The sequence below is a fragment of the Tamandua tetradactyla genome, chromosome 13, assembly GCF_023851605.1.
Source record: "Tamandua tetradactyla isolate mTamTet1 chromosome 13, mTamTet1.pri, whole genome shotgun sequence".
Taxonomy (NCBI): Eukaryota; Metazoa; Chordata; class Mammalia; order Pilosa; family Myrmecophagidae; genus Tamandua; species Tamandua tetradactyla.
Window position 1 is genome coordinate 62,006,530 of NC_135339.1, and position 17,375 is coordinate 62,023,904.

General features: G+C 43.1%; 1 protein-coding gene across 2 annotated transcripts; it reads left to right on the forward strand.

The window, feature by feature from the left end:
• Positions 1-1,618: 1,618 nt before the first annotated feature.
• WNT8B (Wnt family member 8B) lies at positions 1,619-17,058 on the forward strand. 2 transcript variants are annotated; one of them, XM_077124405.1, is made up of 7 exons: positions 1,619-1,926; positions 3,462-3,552; positions 12,152-12,185; positions 12,973-13,111; positions 13,939-14,064; positions 14,870-15,012; positions 15,220-17,058. In XM_077124405.1, exons 3-7 carry the CDS (start codon positions 12,171-12,173, stop codon positions 15,763-15,765), a joined length of 969 nt encoding a protein of 322 aa, XP_076980520.1. In that variant the 5' UTR covers positions 1,619-1,926; positions 3,462-3,552; positions 12,152-12,170; the 3' UTR covers positions 15,766-17,058. The 2 variants fall into 2 exon arrangements, with proteins under 2 accessions (XP_076980520.1, XP_076980519.1); XM_077124404.1 differs by lacking the exon at positions 3,462-3,552.
• The last annotated feature ends 317 nt before the right edge of the window (positions 17,059-17,375 follow it).

The window sequence follows — 17,375 nt, forward strand, 5'->3', positions numbered from 1 at the left end:
AGATTTCAATTATTTATATTTTAGAATGGATAAAAATTAGTTACACTGTTTACCCTTGAAAAGAACCATTTGTGTTTTAAAGGTAACTCTTTCTAATTGTACAATGAGTTGTTTCTAGTTTAAAAACCTTCTGGGATTGTCAGAGAAAGGTGGTGAAGAAATATTTTGGGCGAAGGGGACATTATTTCACAGTCTGTTGGTATGATTCGTCTTTTATATGATTGTATGTGTGTGCCACCCTCATGCATGCATGTTTTGTGGGCCAGATGTTGGGGAGGAGTGACAGAGTTCCAAGGAATCTCACTCAGAAAGAGCTGCATTTGGGCTTTTCCCTACCCGAGACATCTTGCAGCTTCTGTGGGGTGAAAAGCTGGCTGTCGAAAATTGATTCTAAGAGAAAGTTGATCTATTGGGGCAACTTCTAGCCAACCCCAGGTAGCTTCCCCACTCCGCACCCTCCCTTAACCTCCCCATGGACACTCTCTGTACCAAAACTCCAGATAGAGATCAACTGTCAGCATTCGTTCACTGCTACTCCTCTTTCCCCTGGGCCACTGACCCAAATTTGAGTATAGTAATCAGATTGTATCTCCTGACAGAAGCCAACTAGAGTCTCATGACCCGGAAATCCTTTGTGGACAATGAGAGATGGGATTAAAGGTTAAGGAGAAGCCAAATATGTTCTTCCAAGACTTGGGAAACTGAAGAGAAGCCAAACAAAGGAGAGAATCTGAGGGTATTAAGATACAAGTCCTGGACGTAGAGAGGAAAATGTCAAATTCTGCAAATTCATATTTAGAACCCTTGCTTTTAAAAATAGGTATATGTTGGTGGGGGGCCCAGGAAACAGAGCAATCCTAACTTAAGTCTAAGGCACATCGATTACTGGGATTCAAAAATATCAGGGCATATGAGTGAGGCTAACCTGTGAGAAGAGTGGTGCATGAGACTAAGTAGCTTCCTGGGAAAGGTTCTCATTCTAGAAAAAGAAAGTGCCCAGCACACTAACTTGGCCTAGAAACAAGGTCTTCATCATGCAAAGGGAGAAGCGAGTCTGAATATGGCATGGTGCTTGACACCTGAGGTCCAGTGTCTATCTGTGCCATGTGTTGTCCCTAGAGGAGAATCTGACATGTGTTCTCAGCATGGCTGATAAACTGCGAACCATACAATGCACAGTACAGACCACCTCATGGTATGCTAGTTTGGAAAACTACCCAAAATAGGGAGAACGGGTTGAAACTAATTGAACAGTGTCTTAAACCCCTAGTTCACAATTAGACATAACGGGCAGAGAATGGGACCTTGTAAATTTTTGTGAACTTCCGAAAGGGGTAAAATAATGTAAACTTCTTCAAACAGTTTCAGGTAAAGAGGGACTTTGAAAGTTAATGTGTACGGATCCATGGATAATAAATAATTTAAAAAGTAAACACAATCAAGCAAACAAACAAAACAAAACCTCTTGGAGACTTTCCAAGAGCTAAAAGAGAGGCTCTGACATTTGTATTTGGGTTGATCCAAAATCCCTCTCCTCCTGTTCCAGCTCTCTGGGAAACAAATTTTACTGGTGACCAGACTGATTATGAAGTAAGCATTATGTAGGCGGTACAACCCTTGAGAGGAGCTGCACAATGCTGAAGCTGTGGGTGTTTGAGGAGCTATAGTGCCCTATATAAAAGAATTTCAAATCATAGCTAGGTCATGCCACTGAGATGTGGCAAGATTTGAAGCTCACTAGAACAAAGAAGCAATGGGGAAATGATATAAAGTCCAAAGGGCTCTGCTTTAGAGATTGCCACGGCCTCAAAACCACTCATGAACATGTATCTGTGGGTGGTTAACAGCAATTGAAAAGATGTTTGGTAATGAAGAGCATGACAAGAAGTTAGACATACATTAAAAGGAAGAGGAGAGAACTTCCATGTAAGTGTTGATATTAGATAAACTGTGGCAGGAGGTAGTGAAGACAAGGACAAACAGACACAATTTGACTAACCTGTCTAGATGGGAGCAAGTGACAGCAGAGACTATTTACCGTGAAATTGTGTCTCAGTATGGGGGTGGGGTAGGGAGTGAGGTGGTATTTGAAGCTCGTAAGAAAAAATATAGATCAAAGAGTGAGTTTAAAGACTTACTTCAGGATTGGTGACAAGAGAGTAGAGGTGGTCCAAGAACTTACAGTAATGGCGTTGGCATTGAAGACTTCTGTGCTTGGAGTGAGACAGCATGCTTCTGAGAGGACAAATGGTCCCTAGACAGGGACTCAGAATCCTTGTGGGACTACTTTTATTCCTGAGATAGGGAAGATGGACATAAACAGCACAGCTCTACTTGATAGGAAAATAGGATATCAAGAAAAAAATGCAGGGAAGGAAAGAAATACACAATTTTAATACTCAGTGCCCCTTCAGGGCAGTGACCAGTAAACAGCTTCAAGAGCTACCAAACCAGAAGACCTCTATCCAGATACAAAAGAAGAGTCCTTCCAGAGCAAAGCTCCAGACTTAAGAATCAGTATATCCACCTTCTTTTTTTTTTTTTTTAATCGTTACTATTCAGGCAGCCATATCCTGAAGATTGAAGGAATAATTCAGGTCTTCCACATACTCAGGTTACTACTTAGGTATTATGTGGTTGTAGGCCTCTGGATCAGTGTTTCTCAGAGTGGAATCTGGGGATTGTCTGTGATAAAATCATCAGAGGAACTTCTTAAACAAGTAGATTCCTACTACCCAATGCCCTTGTCACTAGAACTCTACAAGATTCTCTGGAGCTGGAGCCCAGCACTCATCATGTTGAACAAACCTCTCAGAGGATTTTCATGCATTCTACAGTATAAGCGCCACTGTCCTAGACTGAGTACCTCTACAAGAACCTCTAAAGCAAGGCACACACCAGGAGAGAAGAGCAGGGTGGAGGAAGGATCTAACCCAGTCCAGGCCAGGGACTATGACAACCTGACAGTTAAAGGAAATTGGCCAAGAATTTTGTTGGCCACACCCCCCACCACTGGGTCTTATAGCAATTTCAGATCTGGGGGAAGCACTCTCACCAAAGCTTCCTCTTCCAGCATCTGGGGGCAAGGGTGGGCTAGACTTTCATTCAGGGCCCAGTCCAGGAATTATTCTGCTCATCTGGCCAGACTTTAGTCCCCATGTGTTTGCTTCTAAGCCAGTGGAAATTGCCATCTCCCAAGTTATAAAGAGTCTTAAAAAGTCTCCCCCAGAATCAGAAAAAGCACTAGCACTCATCCTTCAGAGAGCTGTTCTTAGGGGTGGAAGAGGTCCTGGGTGAGTGAAACAGTATGGCCAGTGTGTAAAGGCTAATGTGATTTTAGCATAAGGGAGCCAGGGTTCCTGAAGGCTGAGCCTGAGCAGAGTATATTTAACGATTTAAAAAAAGAACAAAGAGACTCTATGAAATGCTTTTTTTAAAAAAAATTCCCATTTCTTCTCAAGATGGCACTCTAATAAAGGACCACTCTATGAAGGGGCTCCAGCCTGGGTCCACCATTTGGATTCCATGTGTCTGAGCATATCAGGAAAATAGGTAAGACTGCAAGTCCCAGGAATCCATCTAAATAAGTGACCATAGAGTCTCTCCAGGAGAGAAACTACTCTAAAGGCAGAAAATTGGAAAGATCCAGCAATGAAGCATCACTTGAATTTGTTAGCAAGCCTCTTGGTTACAGTTCAATGAAGGGATTTGGGGGTTACTAGGAGGGCATGCTGGAAGCAAAACCAAAAGAACTATTTTTCTAAAACTACAAGAGCTTTGGACACAAATGGCACAGTTCTAATGTTCAAGTGGAAAAGTAAAACTCTAAAGAGGGTATGAGGACATTTGACTCCACTTTTCTATGCATAGAATCAGCGTGAGCATCCACAGTCCCAGGGGATGTCATGATTCCCAGATGAAGTAGAGACAATGCCCGGCAGATATAGTGCCTGGTGGGCACGGAAGCTGAGGGGAGGACTGAAGCAGTAGCAGAATAAAAAAGCAGCAGAGGCGTGATAGTTAACTAGTCTTCTGTATGAGTATGTACAAAACATCACTGAGACTTCCCAGAAATACTTATCAAGGACTTTTCAGGTATCCAGAGTCCTGGATTAGCAGGTGGAAGTAAGAGTAAGGGAAACACAGGTTGCACAAAAGTGTAACAGTTAAGGAATACATCTTCTAGAATCAGACTGTGGTTCAAGTTCTGGTGTTACCATTTAACTAGCAGTGTGATGCTGGACAACCAACCACTTTGTTTCAGTTTCTATATCTGAAAAATGGATGATATGATTGTTTCTACCTTAAGTAACTGTTGTGAAAAATATATGAACTTAAACATATATAAGAAAACACTTAGAATAGTATTTGTTGTCCACAGAATAAACCCTCAAATAACTTGTGCATACTCCACACAATTGTTTTAAAAGAAGATTCAGGTAAAGCGGTAAAAGAGTTCTTGGCATACTTAGTAAATGTTAGCTATTATCATGTGATAGAAATTAAGTCTTATTATTTCATCAGTGTGCATACACACACACACACACACACACACATTCTGGAAGATTATTAAAAGAAGAAACAAATATAAAATTTTTATTTGCAGCATAAAAGCAAAATTACAGTTATTTATGTGACTTGCTTACCACTTATGCCTAATGACTATTAAACAAAATAACAATTGCTAAATGTGTCAGATGGATTTTGTGGCTTGATTAAAACTTTAATCCCTGGCTATATTTATTCAGTATTTCTCGTCTTTTGCTTTTCTAGTTTGATCATCTGCTAATGGGACAAGATCATCTGCTCAAATGTTAAAAAACTAACGGGAACACTGGCTTGCCAAAGATTGCCCTTTCACATCCCACCAAATCTGTTTCAGTCCTATTCTCTCCAAATTTTCTGTTGTATCTGATCAAAATCTTTTAATTCAATCTATGTTTATAGAATACTTAATGTGTTCAAGGTACTGTATTAGGAGCTGAGAGGATCCAAAGATAATTAAGGCTGTCCCTATTTATAGTCTAGTATATGGAAATATGAGGACAGTTTCATTTGAGGCAGAAAAAAGGCACTGTGAGGCTTCAAAGAGAAAAATAATAAATCTGTGTGGCATTTGAATTTGATATTCAAGAGTAAGCAAGATTTTAAAATAAAAGCTTTACTAAGACATAATTCACCAGCCATAAAATTCACACTTTTGAAGTGTAAAAGTCAGTGATTTTTAGTATATTCACAGACTTGTGCAAGCAACACCATAATCAATTTTAGATCATTTCATCATCCTCTGAAAGAAACCCCACACTCACTAGCAGTCACTCCCCATTCTCTCTCTGCTCAGACCCTGTCAGTCACGAATCTACTTTCACTTTCTATGAATTTCCTATTCTGGACATTTCATATAAATAGAATCATACAATATGTGTTACGTTGCATCTGGTTTCTTTCACTTAAAATAATGTTTTCAAGGGCCATCCAGGTTATAGCATGTATCAGTACTTCATCCCCCTTTATGACTGAATAATATTTCATTGTATGACTATATCACATTTTATTCACCCATTCATTACTTGATAGACATCTGGACTGTTTCCACTTCTTGGTTATTGTGAATCACCACTATGAACATTCACATGCAAATTATTTTGGGACACACATTGCCGATCCTCTTGAGTGTATACCTAAGAGTAGAATTGCTGGGTCATATGGTAACTCTGTATTCAACCGTGTAAGGAACTGCCAGGCTATTGTTCAAAGTGGTTACACTGTGGGCCACGGTGGCTCAGCAGGTGAGAATGTTCGCCTGCCATGCCAGAGGACCCGGGTTCTATTCCCAGTGCCTGCCCATGTTTAAAAAAAGAAAATCATTGTATTCAAAGTGGTTACACCATTTTATAATCTCCCCAGCAATGTATTCGGGTTCTGATTTCTCCATATCCTCAGTTATTGCGTCTTTTTAATTTTAGCCATCCTAGTGGGTGTGAATGGTATTTAATTGTAGTTTTGATTTGTATTATTCTGATGACTAATGATATTGACCATCTTTTTTTATGTGCTTATTGGTCATTTTTATATTTTCTTGGGAGAAGTACCTATTCCTATATTTTGTCCATTTTTAAGTTGGGTTATCTTTTTATTGCTGAGTTGTAAGTAAATATATATTCTGGATACAAGTCTCTCAGATTATATGATTGCAGATATTTTCTCCCATCTGTAGGTGGTCTTTTACTTTTCATTATAATGTCCTTGGCAGCACCAAAGTTTAAAATTTTGATGAAGTTCAATTTATCTCTTTTCATTTGTCTGCTTATGTTTTCAGTATCATAGCACAGAAAACCATTTTCCTAACTTCAAGTCATGAAGATTTATCCCTATGTTTTCTTCAAAAGATTTTATAGCTTTAGCTCTTACATTTAGGTCTATGATCCATATTGAGTTAAATTTTGTATATGTGTGAGGAAAGGGTCTGGCTCCATTCTTTTACATGTGGCTGTTCAGTTTTCCCAGAACCAACCGTTGAAATTACCAAGGTAAGATTTAACAGAACAGCATGAAAAAAGACAAAGAAGTATGAACTCCCAGAATGTGGGAATAACAACTAATTCAGCATAACTAGAGGATAGCACAGGTAGGGATGTTTAATGAGGCTGGAAGGGTATGGAGGGTCAGATTATGGAGGGCCTTCAGTGCCAGGAGATGGAGAACTATGGAAGATTCTTGAGCAGAAGAATAACTGAGAATCAAGCTTTCAGAAGATTGATCTAGCTGGAGGCTATATGCTTGATTGGAGGAGGGCAGAGAGCTCAGTTAGTGGAGATTCTGCAGTGGTCTAGGTCAGAGGCTACAACTAAGGCAGTGACCATGAGAGTAGAAAACAGGGAACCAGTATGTAAACGATATGATATATATATAATATGCACAGGTCTTGATAACTGATCGGATGGTAAGAATGGATTGGGAGAGAGTTGAGAAAATAGTGGTTCTATTAACAGGAGAAGTGGCTGGTGAAGGAAGATGAGTTACTATTTAGACATACTGTCTTTATAATTCTGATGAACATTCCCTGTAGAGAAGTCTCGCATCCACTTGGAAACGCAGTTCTGGAACTCAAGATAGAAGTCAGGGCTGGAGGTAAAGATCTGGAAGACACTGGCATGTAAACCATGGGCATAAATGATAGATCCGCTCCTATTCCTCTGTCTCTCTAGATAACTGCTCCATCTGAAGCAATTAGATGATTCCTTCTGAAGAAATTAGATAAAATTTCTTCCTGTGCCTATCCATAAATGTGTGTTACTTCATTCTTTCATTTAACGGATATTTATTAAGTGATTACTATCCTCAGGCACTGTTCAAAGCACTGGTAATATTTAGTGAACAACACAGACCAAAAAAAAAAGTCCGTCTTAATGGAGCTCACATTCTAGTGGGGGAGGCAAACAGCAGACAAAGATGCAAAATGTGTAACGTTCCAACGATGAGAAATGCCCTGGAGTTTTGCTGCGCTCTGTAGTCGCTCATGATTTTCTAAAATTCTATTATACCTGGTTGAGATTTTTTCCTTGGATGAAAGATTTAATCTTTTCCATCTTCTCTCATATGGCAGTTTGTTAGTAATTTGTCTTCAAAACCCCCCACATTTTAGGTGTTGTGTGTGTGTGTTTTTTTTTTGAAGAGGGAAATCAGCCAACACCTTCTGGCCTCTGACATGATATGAAATCAGAATCTCATTTCTAATGCTCTTTCTGATGATATCCAGCATCACGATGGCCTTTAGAACTGCAGGGTACATCGGCTTTCATGTAACAATGCTTAATGATTCCCAGGTTACTGTCTTACATTACCATGTAAAAAGAAAGATATGCATACGTACATTATATATTTTTAATTAATTTTCAGATGTCCACACTGAGGTCCATTCTCCAGATTTTCAGAACTCCAAGCTATGTGTGTGTGTATGTATATAACATTGATTTTGAAATAATTATAGATTTGTAGAAGGTTGCAAATAAATACACAAGGAAATTCCATGGACCCTTTCCCCAGCCTTCCCAGATATTAACATCTTACGTGACTATAGTACAATATCCAAACCAAGAAATTGACTTTGGGATAATCTATGAAGCTTACTCAGATTTCACTAGTTTTTTTTTTCTTAAACTTTTTATTTTAAAGTAATTTCAGACTTAACAGGACAGTTGCAATAATAATACAAACCCGTACAGATGAGAAGTGAATGCTTAATCAGTACAGAATTTCTATCTGAGGTGATGGAAAAGCTCTGGCAATGGACGGTGGGGGTGGTAGCACAACATTGAGAATGTAACTAACACTACTAAATTATATATGAATGTGGTTAAAACAAAGAAAACAAAACAACAACAAAAACATATGGAGAACTCCAATATACCTCCCTTCCCAGATATACACATCCTCCTAAACGAGCATTTTTAGACATTTGCCATATCATTCTGTCTATTAAACACATTTGAGAGTAGGTTATACACATCATACCCCTTGAGTACATACTTCCTTGTATATTTCCTAAGAAACAGGCTATTCACTTATGTGACCACCTTAAGTAAAGTTATCAAGTTCAAGAAATTTAACATTGATATAAAGTTTACAGTCTACATTTCAGTTTTTTTTATTTGCCCCAATAATGGCCTTTTGGGCTTTTTCTCCTCCATAATCAGATCTAGTCCAAGATCATGCATTGCATTTAATTGTCATTCTCTTTAGTGGCTCTTTTTTTTTTTCTCTAGTGCTCCCTTTCGTATTTCTTGCAGAGCCAGTCTCTTGTTCACAAATTCTCTCAGTGAATTTTTATCACAAATGTTTTAATTTCCTCCTCATTTTTGAAGGACAGTTTTGCTGGCTATAGAATTCTTGGTTGGCAGTTTTTCTCTTTTAGTATCTTAGATATATTATCCCACTGTCTTCTCGGCTCCATGGTTTCTGCTGAGAAATCTATGCATAGTCTTATTGGGCTTCCCTTGTATGTGATGGATTGTTTTTCTCTTGCTGCTTTCAAAAGTCTCTCTCTTTGACATCTGACATTCTGATTAATAAATGTCTTGGTGTATGTCTATTTGGATCTATTCTGTTTGGGGTACACTGCACTTCTTGGATCTGTAATTTTAAGTCTTTCATAAGAGTTGGGAAATTTTCAGTGATAATTTCCTCCGTTAGTTTTTCTCCTCCTTTTCCCTTCTCTTCTGCTTCAGGAACACCCACAATGCATATATTCATGCACTTCATGTCGTCATTCAATTCCCTGAGTCCCTGCTCATATGTTTCCATTCTTTTCCCTGTATTTTCTTTTGCTTGTCGGATTTCAGATGTCCCATCCTCCAGTTCACTAATCTTCTGCCTCTTGAAATCTAACATTGTAGGTTTCCATTGTTTTTTTTTTAATATTGCTAATTTAGTTTCATTAAGCCTGTGAGCTGTGTGATTAGCAAAGGCTATTATATATTTTTGTAACCATTGCAGCTGTTACAAAACATTGTAGGTTTCCATTGTTTTTTTCATCTCTTCTACTGTTCCTTTCATTCCCACAAGTTCTGTGATTTGTTTTTTCAGACTTTCGATTTCTTCTTTCTCTTCATTCCTTGCCTTCTCTATATCTTCCGTCAATTCATTGATTTGATTTTTGATGAGGTTTTCCATGTCTGTTCGAACATTCTGAATTAATTGTTTCAACTCCTGTATCTCATTTGAATTGTTGGTTTGTTCCTTTGACTGGGCCATTTCTTTAATTTTCCTAGTATGATTCATTATTTTTTCACTGGCATCTAGGCATTTAATTATCTTAATTAGTTTATTCTGGAGATTGTTTTCATTTTTTTTTCCTAGGGTTTTCTTGCTGGATGACTTTGTTGTCTGTCTGTTCTTTGACATTCAGTTCAGCTTATTCTGGTCCTCTAGCTTAGGGTTTGTTTAACAGATCAGAATTTTTCAGTTCTTGTTTTTTTGTTTCTTGCCCTTCCTGTATGGTGCCTTTCCCCCACCCCTTAGGAGGGTCTGCTTAGGTATTATAGACCCCAACCGGATTTTCCAAGGCCAAACTGGCCTCCTGTCAGGAGGAAAGAGTCACTTGCTTCAGTTTTCCCTGAGGGTGAGACCCAGCAGATTGAAAGGCTTTCCTGTGAAATCTCTAAGCTCTCCGTTTTCCTACCCTGCTGCCCAGTAGGTGGCGCTTGTCTGCCTGCAGGTCCCACCAGCATAATGTGATGTGGTACCTTGAACTTCAGCAGACTCTCCCAGCTGGGGGCGTGGTGGAGACAGAGGAGAGGTTGTAGGCTGGCTTTAATTGCTTCACTTTTCCAGACCTTGGGGTCTGAATTCCTTGAGGGAGGGATTCCACCTGAGTTGGGCTTCCCGGGGGAAGGCACACGCTCCAGACAAGCCCTCAAACGAGCTTGTTTCTGCCTATGCCTGGGTCAGTGGAGCCTGAGAAGCCCTGCCGCTGTATCCAAAGAGTAATCAATCCATAGAAACACAGCCACCAAAGAGAAAAAGAAAAATCCTTTTCAGAGCAGGACCCTGTTCCTCGGGTTTGCGAATCAACAGCTTAAGTTGGTACGTTGCTCTGTGTATCTCCGGGTCCTATGTGCCCCCTCCTTTCCTGCAGGGCCCAGACCTTTTCAGATCCAAAAAACCTGTTTGTTTTTTTTCTTTTTTCTTTTTCTGTCAGCCTTGGCCCCTCTGCGCTGGGGCAAAAACTAACGCTTTTACTTGCATTTCAGCTGAGCTGGGGGCCTATTTTTAGTAATCAGAATTTGTGAGTTAATTCCACAATTGGCGTTTAATTGTGCTCAGTCCCTGCTGCTGGTAAATTCTCTTTCCTTTCCCTTGTGGGAAGCAGCCTGTGGGGGAGGGGCACCGGCTGCCATGGCTTGGGGAACTCACGGTTCTGGGGGGGCTTGCAGCCGGTCCAACTGGTCCAGACTGGGGTATGCTGTGTGTCCGGTCACTGACGTGGCCCCCGCAGTTGTTCTGTACTGTTCCTGGTTATTTAGTAGCTGTTCGGGAGGACGAACTAAACCCCACACCTCGCTAAGCCGCCATCTTGGCTCTCCCTCTCTTCTTTTTTTTAATTGAGATTTCACTAATTTCACATGCACTTGTGCGTGGAGGGGGGTAACTTTTTGTCACAAGTATAGCCTTGCATAACCACCACAACAATCAAGATCTTCGACTGTATCATTACCACAAGACTCTCTCCTGTTACCTTCTTTAGCCCCACCTTTCCTCTCCCCTCACCATCCCCAACTCCTGGCAACCACAATTCTGTTCTCCATCTCTATAATCATGTTATCTCATGATTGTTACATAAATGGAGTTATGAAGCATGTATCCTTTTAAGATTGGCTTTTATCATGTTAATACTTCCCTCCTGTTTATTGCTGAGTAGTATTTCATAGTGTGGATGAACCAGCGTTTGTTTAACCATTCCCCCCTTAAAGGACATTTGGGTAGTTTCAAGTTTGGGTCCATTTACCAATAAAGCCACTATGAGCATTCAAAACAAGCTCCTGAGTGAAAATAAGTCTTCACTTCTCTGGGGTAAATGCCCAGGAGTGCAACTGCTGGGTCACGTGGCAAGTCCACCTTTACTTTAGAAAGGAAAGCCGAACTATTTTCCTGAGTCAGAATATTTATTTTTGGAATTTAGTTATGACTCAATCCCTGGAGAGATAGCCCACTGTCTACCTCCTGATTAGAGAGCTATCTGCAGAGGTTCATGGAGTGAGACCCACCTGGACTCAAATTCTGCTTCAACCAATTTTCAGCAGGGTGATATTGAACTTTTTTGAGTCTCAGACCCTCTTCTTCCAAAATTGAGATAATAATACCTGAGACAGTAAGGATTTAACAAGGTCTACACGTAAAACACTGAGAGTAGAGTATCTGGCACACAACAGTGAGTTAATGTTAGCTCTCTTCCCACTCTGTAACAAAATAATGATGAAATGTTACTCCAAATTTTATGGTATTTGAAATTTTAACTGACTCTCAAAATCCAGAGAAATCATATTACCAGTTCCTTTTGTATGTATTCCTTAAGTCATCCTTACAACTCTTGGAAGCAGACGTGAATTGGTGCCTCTCCATTTAAACTCTTGTTTTTTCCTCTCTCTTTTAGGTCAGTGAACAATTTCCTGATGACTGGTCCAAAGGTAAGGAAAAAAATGCCTTTAATTTCCCTGAATCTCACTAATTTTAGCTTATTTGTCACTAATTGACAAAGACTACACATGTCAATTTCTTTTCATTATATCCACATTGTTTATTATGCTGTATATATTACAGATGGGAAAACTGTGGCACAAAGAGGGTTAGGGACACACCCAAAGCCACCTAGCAAACTAGCTTCAAAGCCAAGAGCAGAACTCGGGTGTGCTGACTCTGAATTTAAGGCCAGAATTTCCACAGCCAGAAAAATCAACAGTCTTGCATGGGTGTCAGGCCGCAAAGTCACACGTCCTTCTCAGTACGGTGGTGAGCTGCAGTTCCCCAACATTAAAATGCTGGAATTGTACTGCAAGACCTCTAAGGTTCTTTCTAGCTCCAAAATGTTATTTTCTAAGGTAGTAGTGGGATGAACAAGGCTGAAATTTCATAAATTGTGGGATTTAGACTACGGAGAGATAGTATAGTGTAGGGAATAAAGGCATGGGTTCTAGAGTCTGACAGACCTGAGTTTCATTCCTAGTTCTTCCATTTGCTAGCTGTGAACCTTGAGCAAATTGCTTCTGAGCTTCAGTTTCCTTATCTATAAAATGGTACCTATTTCATGGGGTTCTTTGTGATCTTGAATGAGACCGCATATTTAAACGGCTGACTCTGTCACTATTTTGGAGAGATGGGAGAATGGACAGGAAGAGAGGTGCTGGGCCACTTTAGGGCAAATGACTCCCAAGTCTACTGCTGTGAGTCTGAATTTTGACTCCTGTGTCCCTGCAGGCTTACCTGATCTACTCCAGCAGCGTGGCAGCTGGGGCCCAAAGTGGTATTGAAGAGTGCAAATACCAGTTTGCTTGGGACCGCTGGAACTGCCCTGAGAGAGCCCTGCAGCTGTCCAGCCATGGCGGGCTTCGCAGTGGTAAGCAGAACCTCAGCCACAGCTCTCAGGACCCCCTGGCCACATGTTAGAGCTCCACTCTCCAGGGATAGACCCCTGCCACTTTTATACACTTATTATTCCCCATCTGGTTTCTTCTTTCAGGTCAACTCTCTCTTCAGGGTCTGCTCTTTTCCTTCTGCTCCTCTTTCCTACCTATAGATTTTTTCTTCTTTTCTCAACATCTCCACTGCTTGACAAATGGACCTTGCCTTACCCCCAATCCTTGGCCTCCCAGTTGGCCAAAAGGTTTCCTCCTAATAAGAATAACATCAGGAGGTAGGTGGGACTGGGTAATAATTCCTTGTGTCGCTTAGCCCCTTTTCCGAACCTGCAGCAGACTCAGCAGAGAGTACTGGGCTGGTAAGAATTAAGATGGAAAAGACAGAGTGGCTATGCCAGTAAATGAAAAGAGCTGTCTTTCAGTTCTGGGGTCTGCCACTTAAACTCCAATATCCCAGGAGGAAGTGGAGATGGGTTCTTTACATCTAACCCTCAGATATATCTCCATCCCCGTTTCTCCCTTGGGCTTTTCCCACCTAAACCCTTTATGACCAGGTATGTCAACAATAATCTAGACACCTGGTCATAATATGTTTGACTTGAAAAGATGGGAGGGCAGAAGAGTAGGGCTGTACCTGGGCTGGAAAAGATCCTGGAAGAGGGTAATGTACTTTATAAAGATGGAGAAATAGGATGGAATTGGGAAAGGAGAGTAGAATGATGGTATTTGAGAAAGGTAGCATAACTGCTATTTCTTTGGGCTGCAGTCCTTCCCACTAATTCTACCAATGTTGGGTTCCTGACAGCTAATCGGGAGACAGCGTTTGTACATGCCATCAGCTCTGCTGGGGTCATGTACACCTTGACTAGAAACTGCAGCCTTGGGGATTTTGACAACTGTGGCTGTGATGACTCCCGCAACGGGCAACTGGGTGAGTAGTGATATTGGGGTGGGTAGGGCAGGCCAGCTAAGTTCACTTAGAGAATGGAAATCTCAGTAGGGAGCTTAGTGGGGTGAAGAAAGAGTCTAGAGACTTGTATTCTAAGTCTGAGGGAAATCATGCTGAAGGTGGGTGAACCAGTTTGAGCCTAAACCCTACAGTGGTAATCCAGGCCAAATGCAGCTTGGGACCCTTCTTCTTTCACTGACAGGATTCCTTACCTTCAATGTACACTGATAAAGGAACAGCCCTCCCTGTGTCCTCTGTGCTCTCTGCCTTCTCTCAAACATAGGAATTTCTTTCTATGTTGCTTATCCTCAACACCTTCCCATTATTTACCTCTACTGCCAGCTCCAGTCCTCTGTGCCCTTCCTCTCGACTTCCAACTTCACCTTCCATGTTATTTCAATTGGTTCTCTCGGAGCTTCAAGGCTCGCACTTCCTTAACCTTTTTCTAGCAGCTTTGTCCCTTCTGAATCCCACACTCCGGCTGGGCACGTGTACACTCTGCCCAGGGGCCTGAGACTCTGCACGTGGAGGGGGTGAGGGCACCTTGCAGGGAAATTCCTCAGCCACTACTTACCTCATCAAGCTGTAAGCAGGGGCTTGGCTGAGACTGGAAGTGTGAGCGCAAAGGTGGCAAAAAATCTCCTAGGCTGAAATTAACCTGGGCACAGAGCACTCGCCCAACCTTAATCCTGCCTCATCCTGGGTCCCTCAAACTCATCAGAAACAGCAGCCCAGGAAGCACCATGCCTGCATATTCAATGACATTTCCTCTCCTGCGCTTTTCCAGGGGGCCAAGGCTGGCTGTGGGGAGGCTGCAGTGACAACGTGGGCTTCGGAGAGGCAATTTCCAAGCAATTTGTTGATGCCCTGGAGACAGGACAGGATGCCCGGGCGGCCATGAACCTGCACAACAATGAGGCCGGCCGCAAGGTGAGTCCCGCAGCCCCTGGGATTAGGCGACTGGCTCCATCCACTACCACCCCTAGGTGCTGACGACACTCCAGTTCATTGACAGATTAGAAAAATCGAGGTACCAAGCGGGCTGGCCACGTGAACTAGCAAGACGGCTTGCAGCCCCTCGAGGCAGAGGCCAGCCACGCTAACCCCTGGCCCGCCGGCTCCCTGCTCTCTCCTCAGGCGGTGAAGGGCACCATGAAACGCACGTGCAAGTGCCACGGCGTGTCTGGCAGCTGCACCACACAGACCTGCTGGCTGCAGCTGCCCGAGTTCCGCGAAGTGGGCGCGCACCTGAAGGAGAAGTACCACGCGGCGCTCAAGGTGGACCTGCTGCAGGGTGCCGGCAACAGCGCGGCCGGCCGCGGCGCCATCGCCGACACCTTCCGCTCCATCTCCACCCGGGAGCTGGTGCACCTGGAGGACTCCCCGGACTACTGCCTGGAGAACAAAACGCTCGGACTGCTGGGCACAGAGGGCCGAGAGTGCCTGCGGCGCGGCCGGGCCCTGGGCCGCTGGGAGCGCCGCAGCTGCCGCCGGCTCTGCGGGGACTGCGGGCTGGCGGTGGAGGAACGCCGCGCGGAGACGGTGTCCAGCTGCAACTGCAAGTTCCACTGGTGCTGCGCTGTTCGCTGCGAGCAGTGCCGCCGGCGGGTCACCAAGTACTTCTGTAGCCGCGCGGAGCGGCCGCGGGGGGGCGCTACGCACAAACCCGGCAGAAAGCCCTAAGGATCTCCTCTTCCCTCCTTACCCCGTTTGTCCTAGGCTTCTTTTAGAATCCCAGTATTAGAGGAACCTAGGGGATGGGGACCCCGCGCTCTCAAGCCCACGGATCCTGAGGGGGAGAGACTTTGCTTTGCAATCTCAGGGGAGCTTTGCCTCTTTCCAGCCTGTTCCCCCAACTCCTCCATGCTCTCCAGGAGCTCTGTCTGAATAGTCCTCAGATTCTCCACTTACCTCCTTAGAGCTACTGACCTTTGGACTAGGACGAGAATAGGCGTTCCTCCTCTTGGTTTCTAGCTGCCCTAACACAGGACTTAGCCTGTCAAGCTTTAGGAACTGGAAGAACCCTGCTTAGATATGTAGGGCCCAGGTAAAGTCCTGGCTTTCCTTTCACCATTTTCTGCTGCCTGGTCTCTTCATTTTCTTCCTGCTGGGTTTCTAATGCCCTGCTGTCAGCACAGACTCCCCAGGAATGTCTGGTGCTGTCTCTCCTCTAATCTCTTTCTCTTCTTTCCCTGAAGAGTCTATGGGGAAACTGATAAAACTGACCTGGGAAAAAGCATGTCTCTGGTTTGGTTCCTAGAGGCAGGGGCTGAAGATGGAAGGAGTGGGAATCCTACAGAGCTGACTTGCTAAAAACCAAGGGGGCTGACTCATCTCTCTGACCCCTCTTTGACTACATGTTCAATGTGCTTTATCCAGAAGGGGAATGGCCTTCCTAGACAATCACCCAAGGTACCCCAGACATGTACCCCAAAATATCTACGGACAATGACATCATAGTCTACTCTTTAAAGTTACCTTCTTCCTCCTCCTAACCCATTTCCTCATAGCAACCAACATTATCTCTTCTCCTTCCCCAGAGGAAACTTGCTCCTTGGAGCCAAGACTGAGCTAAGTAAAACTAGTTTCCCATTCAGACCCCGATCTACACCTCTGAAGGACGGACATCGGGAAGAAAAAGCTGGGACTCTTCCTTTACACTAACCTGGGTTTAAAACATGCAGGATCCATGCATTGGATACCTTCCTTCAATACATAAATCTCCTGCAATGGAACTTGCTAATAACATGTTCAGCACATTGAACTTTAATTTATTGCAGTTACTGTGATGTGTGCCCGTTTCCCCAGGAAATGAGCTTATTTGGGTGATTTGTGTGTGTGTGTGTGTAGAATATGATCTCTAGGCCCTCTGCTCCCTCTCACCTTACCAGGGTTCCATGCCCCCTGGAGTTTCACTTTTCTGATGGCTTAGTTATCCTGACTTGACTGAGGCTGACTCTGACAAGGATTAGTAAATCATCCACTAATATACTACTCGGTAGCTTGTTGTGTTTGAATCTCTGGTTCAAATCTAAGACAGAAGCAGTACAGCAGCAATTCAGTTATGAAATAGGGCTCTGGGGAAGGAAGACCCAATCTGTCACAGATTCTCACAGCCCAGGGAGCTTCCCAGCCTTCCTCTAGGCCAGTTCTGGGTCTGGGCACTGCGTGGCTCTTCTGAAGTACAACTGCTCAGACACTAGACACTCGAACCCCACCACCCCCAGAGCAGGGCCAGGCACAAAGGAGGGATGGCTCCAAGTTGGGAACAGGGACCAAGACTTTAATGGCCA

Coding starts and splice junctions, on each gene's coding strand:
- WNT8B (XM_077124404.1), top strand. Junction 12,186..12,972: donor TCCTGATGACTGGTCCAAAG/GTAAGGAAAAAA, acceptor GTGTCCCTGCAG/GCTTACCTGATCTACTCCAG. Junction 13,112..13,938: donor CCATGGCGGGCTTCGCAGTG/GTAAGCAGAACC, acceptor GGTTCCTGACAG/CTAATCGGGAGACAGCGTTT.